General features: G+C 36.2%; 1 protein-coding gene across 2 annotated transcripts; it reads right to left on the reverse strand.

Annotated features, from left to right (window-relative positions):
- Window positions 1–509: 509 nt before the first annotated feature.
- Window positions 510–4994, reverse strand: LOC112800967 (pentatricopeptide repeat-containing protein At4g39620, chloroplastic). Of its 2 annotated transcripts, none has more exons than XM_025843432.3 (3): window positions 3731–4994; window positions 1879–2341; window positions 510–1780 (listed from the first exon to the last, which is right to left on the reverse strand). In XM_025843432.3, exons 2-3 carry the CDS (start codon window positions 2221–2223, stop codon window positions 743–745), a joined length of 1383 nt encoding a protein of 460 aa, XP_025699217.1. In that variant the 5' UTR covers window positions 2224–2341; window positions 3731–4994; the 3' UTR covers window positions 510–742. The 2 variants fall into 2 exon arrangements, with proteins under 2 accessions (XP_025699217.1, XP_025699218.1); XM_025843433.3 differs by having other exon boundaries at window positions 1879–2353; window positions 3731–4097.
- Between the last annotated feature and the right edge of the window lie 1034 nt (window positions 4995–6028).

A 6028-nucleotide genomic window follows, 5' to 3' on the forward strand; every position in this document is an offset into this window, starting at 1 on the left:
CTATGAATACTTTGTGCAGAGGTTGGGTACGAAAAGATGAAGTAAACGTTTGCTCCTTCTTAACCTAGCAAAGGCATCGTTTTTGAATGTGACAGGGAGACAAATCGACCCCTGTCCATTTACCCTAATCCAGGTTGGCACTTAACTCTAGACTAACTGCCAGATCAGCGCCGGTAAGTGTCACATCAAACTTTTTCGTCAACTATGGACGGAAAATACACGGGAGGGGGCGCGATGAGTTATTTTATATATAGACAAGGACCGCGCGTGGGTTACTTTTTTAGTGAAGAATCACCTTATCCTAATTTGAAATGAACAGCTAGGACCGGATTAGGTGTTTACTCTTAGCATTTACCTTGTTTCAAATACAATTATCATCATTATTCTTGTATTGTCAATAATATCATTAATCAAAATTCCATTTGTAAGTCATTGATTCGCTTTTTGCTCTCCAAACACCAATCACTCTGCCAATGCACTATACTAAATCCAAATTAACAAAAAAAGAAAAAAAATACAGTAATAATTATTTATAAAACAAAAAAGTATAAACAAAGAATAACAATTTCACTAAACCAAAACTTGGAGCATTTAACGAGTGATGGCAAAGTCGCATAATATACCATATCACCTCAGTTGAAATTCTTGATGTGAATTACCAACTACGTATTCAGCTGAGGTTCCCAAAATCTTGGAAGCTATTTGAATTAGTTACAGCAATAGTAGCAGATTTTGACTTGTGTCATGAAGATCCCAAAGCATCTAGGAAGAACTTTTTGTTAGGGATAATACCATCTTTATCTATATGCTTTAGCAATTTATGCAGAAGCTCCTTCAAGTTGGCTTTAGTGTAAGCCCTATAGAGAAGCTTATATGTTGAAGCATCAGGAAACACTTGTAAAGTAATTGCCCTCTCCAACAAAGAATCTGCTTCCAACAGTAAACCGTTTATGCAGTAAATATCAAGCATAGCACTTAGGGTTGATGTTTTTATCTGAGCTTTTGACTCAATTAGCCTTTCAAATAAATCTCTAGCTTTGGAAATGCAACCACAGTATCCATACATGTAGATGAGACTCTCGTGAGTGATAAAACTCGGTTTATAACCCATGTCAATCATTTTTTTGAAAACATTTTCTGCTTTCTCCTTCAGTCGTGCCTTCCCATAGTTCAGAATCATGGAATTAAATGTAGGCAGTGTTGGTTTCTCCTTGGACCTCAGCAAACTCTTGAATACTTGTTCCATCTTATCGAACTCCTGCTTCTTCCCGTATGCATCGATGAGCAAATTAAAGGTAATCAAGTCAGGCTTACACTTATGGTTTTTCATTCGAGCAAGCACCGATTCCATTTCGCAGATCATTCCATTCTTTCCAAAAGCATCCATGACACTATTAAACGTGTAGATGTCAGGAGAAATGATACTCTCATCAAGATCTCCAAACAAAGAATTTACCTGATTCGCATTGCGAGCTTGCGCAAAAGCTCTCAAGAGAATGTTATAAGTAACAATGTTGGGCTTACAACGCTCCATCTCCTTCATCTTCTCAAAGTAGTTAAGAGCTTTGCCCAATGCCTTTGCCTTGTTCCGGGAATGAAGGTAAGCCGTGATAAGAGCATTATACACAGAAGTATCAGGGCGACACCCAGAATTACGCATCTCTGAGAAAAGCCACATAGCCATCCTCGTTTGGCCTTTCTTTCCCATAATTGATATGAGCTTCGAGTAAACCCCATTATCAGCAACATACCACCGTTGTTTCTGCATCCACCTGAAAATCTAAATCCCAAATTCAGTACTTAATATAAACATTCAAGAAACTAAGGAACAACACAATTAGGGTTTATTACAATTGTAAAAGGGAAAGAGAGAGTGACCTCAATGCATTGTAGCCAGCTATCTTGTTTACCGAGCTCTTCGAAGAGCAAGAAGCAATGCTCGGTTCTAAGGTGCTTGACGTGATTGTTCAGTGTCTTGAGGAGAGGCTCTTTATCAGCAGTTATTTTTTTGGTCAATAAACGAACCAGCTCTTGTCTCTCTTCCAATTGATCCGTGCTATTCTTCTGCTTATTACTCTTTGGGCGAGTCGAAATAGGGCCGCATGAGATTCGAACGGGTGGTATAGTCATGCTTGGGTAGTTTGTAGTTGTACTGTATTTGGCTAATGAAGAAGATAGAGCAGACATGGGAGCGAAGTGAAGTTGCAGAGACTCGAATAACATTTCATTCACTTTAAAGTTTCACAGAGAGGTTCTTTATGGCCTTTGATTTCTCCTTTCTCCCTTTGGGCTTGGTTAGTATTTTTTAGCGAGTGGAATTATCCACTTGTTGAAGGACTACCTATGATACAATCTACCGGAAATCAATCATATTTTATAGGAAAATTAATATACATATAACGTGTGTGTATATACATGTATAAAATTAATTCATCGAATTCACATGCAGCTAATGAGAGAGTGCTAGAAGGTGGCAAAAATGGCAAAACAAAGTTGCTGCGATGATGACTAACGTGCATAGTTATTAGATCTGATAACCGAACCGGTCAGATAAAGTATTCTGTATATTCAACTTAGAGAGTTAAACATCCTATCAAATTACATGAAGCACACTACAATTGATAGCACAAATAAAAGACAGAGATGAATGAGCACATCAGTGCAGAGCACTAGTACATGCATCCTTCTCCATATATCAAATATTTCAAAACAACGAAGAAACAATGAGCCAACAGCCAAGCACTGCCGAAAAGAGAAAATGTGAATTCAATCTTGACACTCCAAATGAATAATTGAATTTGAACATCAATAACTAAAAAGCATTGAACTGAAATAAGCATTTAGCAGTTAATCTTGAAACTAAAAACCAAGGTTCTAAAAACCGAATCAGTCATCGAACTGTTCTAATTGCTGGTTTACTAATTTAATGGTTCATTGATTTAATCGGTTCAGCCGTGGTTCAATTGAAATAGTCGTTTTATAATAAAATAACAAATAAAATATAAATAAACATACTAAAACATAATTATAGTCTAATAAAAACTTAAAAATATCATCTAAATTAAAAGTATTACATTAACCACAATGTTATTATCTCATCCAGATAAAAATTCAAAAGTCAAATAACCAAAAAAAATAACAAAACATAAAATGTCAATATCAAAGTTAGTCATCAATAGTCAAAATCCGCAAAAATTTGTTGTAGATTTGCTATCCTCCATAGGTAAAAATTACAAGCAACCCAATAACAAAAAATAAGGACAATCTCAATCGCAAGGATCACAACAGCAACAATTTAACAAATTAATAATAACAAGACGCGAATAGAAAATCCAACAATCCAATAACAAGAAACAAGGGCAATCTCAAGGATGATCACAACAACATCAATTTAGCAAATTAACAATTCGATAAGAATACAGCAACCCAATCTCTACACAACAACAATAATTTAACAAATTAACAAGAACAATACCTGAATACAAAATCCAGCAAATTAAAATGCAACAGCCCAACAATTTAGTAAATAAACAACAGAACAAGTTCAAAAACAGAAAATCACGGTAAAAAAAAAATTAAAGACAACAGAACAACAACAGCTTAACAGAGTTAAGAGCATGATCAACAATCCTAAACCACAGTAATAACAACAATAATTGAAGAAGAAAAATCACATATTAACAATCATAAACCAATTAAAATCACAATTACAGGAAAAATTAAAAAATACCTTCTAGAGTACAGAGGTGAGGGAGCACGACGGAGGGCTGGACGCGGCAGAACTGGAGAAGGAGTGGCATGGACTGGCAGAACTAGAGAAGAGGTGGCCAGGACCCCGCGGAACTAGAGCCGAGGAAGGGTGGAGCGCGGCAGAACTGGAGCAGAGAAGGGCTAGAGGGCGGTGGAACAGAGCCTGCGCGGTGGAAACATGACTGCGCGTCGGAGGAACGACTCGAGACGAGTTGCAGTGGGGACGGCGGCGGTGACGCGATGGTGACACGGCAGCGCGGAGCAAGTAATGGGATTTTTCTTTTGCTGAGGGAGTGAGGGAGGAAAACTCGAGAAGGAAGAAGGAGATGCTGACTGCTGCTGAGCATAGGGGATTAGGTTTACGTTTTTGTTCTTTTTTTAATGAATGAAACGGCGTATGAGAAAAACCGGCCAGCTCCTGATTCGGTTCGACCAGCAAGGTCCTGGTTCGATTGGACCAGATGGTTTTGGAACAGTTCAGCGGTCCAATTAAAGTTTTTGAAATTAGCGGTTATATTTACTAGGTGAGACACTATGCATTTTCATTTAAATGGTCCAACCGACTAGTTCGAATCGGTTTCTATAACCTTGCTAGAAATACAACAAAATGAATCCAACTAAAAAACACACGAATAATAATATGATAATGAATTGATACTGAGGCTGCAAGCAATGAACTAATTATCTAATTCTAATCAATAATAACTAATTACATCAATTAAACAAATTATCTAAACCTACATCAAAATTTAAAACTGAAAAATTAAAAAAGTTCAGTATAAAAAATTTATTAAATAAAAACTGAAAACAAAAAAGCAACTCAATAAAAAGTGAAGTCAATAAACTCACCCACACTACAGAATCAGAAGCAAAAAAACAACGACGGAAAAATCACGAGAAGACAGAAGAGGAAGTAGATGCACGGAGGAAGCACAGGCAAACTAAGGCAACGATGTGGAAACGAGGCAGAGACAGGCCAGGCACGACAAAGCCAAGGCAACCGGGACCACACAGACGAAAGAGGTAGACATGACTATGTGAGCCGTGGCGCAGAAATGAGGCAGTTAAGGCGGTGAGGAGAGTGACAAGCGATGACCTCCGTCATTGAGCGTCGTGGTAGCCGTGGAATGAGTGAGATAGAGAGGTGAGATTGTGAGAGTGAACACCTGAACTAGGGAAGAGACATATTGAGGTTGGAGCTGAGACTTGGTCACGATGAGGAAATGGGAATAGAGACATTACACAAACGACTCTTTTTTTAATCATAGCCTATATACTTTGAGAAGTACGATTCACATGACCAAAATTTCAGTAGACTATCAACCCAAGACAATGCAAAATGTCTTGTATCTCCTTTTATTTTAAATAGAAAAATATTGCTTGTACAATAAAATTCAGTTTTTATTCGATTTTTAAATATAATATTTTATTATTTTAATTTTTTAATTAATCATATTTCTTATTTTTAAGGAATCATTCTTATTTTAAATACTTATTATCGTAAAATTTGTAACCACTTGTAATACATTAATTTTTTACAAACTAAATCATAAAAGCAGTGAAGTTTTCAAAATCAATTAAACTTACTTTAATTATATTTTTATTCAAAATATTCAAAATTCATGTCAAAAACACATCTAAAATTAAATAAATAATATAAACACATTTAAAATTATGTAGTAACACATCTAAATTATTCTCATTGTAGTTCTAAATTACATATTGAACATAGAAAAAATTAAACTCAAATACACATCTAAAATGATAAGAATACACTCTAAATATTTTATCAACACATCCAAAACTCATGTAAAAAAAACTTATATATGTACATAAGAACATAATGAATAATATAAACACATACAAAATTAGGTTAACATTATAACTCCCAAATCAAACATATGAGTGCAAAAAAAATTGTACTCACAAATACATTTAAATAAAAAGAAAAAAACACAGACACTTTTAATATTATACATAAATTTTAAAAAATAGAACTTTTTATTAAGCGAAAAAAGGATAACATATCTTCGTGAATGAACTCAACCAAATTTTTTTAAAATTTTGCAAGTAGAAATACCAGAGACAGAAGGAGTGCGACGTGGGAGAAAAGACAGGGGAAGGCGGGGGAGAAGGGAGCGGTTGTGCGTGGCACGAGGGAGGAGCCCATCAATGGAGAAGGTGCGGGAGTGTGCGCAAGAGAAGTGCACGTCGCGGGGAGGAGCGCGTCGTTGAAGGAGGAGATCGTCGTAGAGGAGTGCGCAACGCGGGAAGAGAC

The sequence above is a fragment of the Arachis hypogaea genome, chromosome 5 (assembly GCF_003086295.3).
Source record: "Arachis hypogaea cultivar Tifrunner chromosome 5, arahy.Tifrunner.gnm2.J5K5, whole genome shotgun sequence".
Lineage (NCBI taxonomy): Eukaryota > Viridiplantae > Streptophyta > Magnoliopsida > Fabales > Fabaceae > Arachis > Arachis hypogaea.

Coding starts and splice junctions, on each gene's coding strand:
- LOC112800967 (XM_025843432.3), bottom strand. CDS start 2,223: ATGTTATTCGAGTCTCTGCAACTTCACTTCGCTCCCATGTCTGCTCTA. Junction 1,781..1,878: donor GCTGGCTACAATGCATTGAG/GTCACTCTCTCT, acceptor TTTGGGATTTAG/ATTTTCAGGTGGATGCAGAA.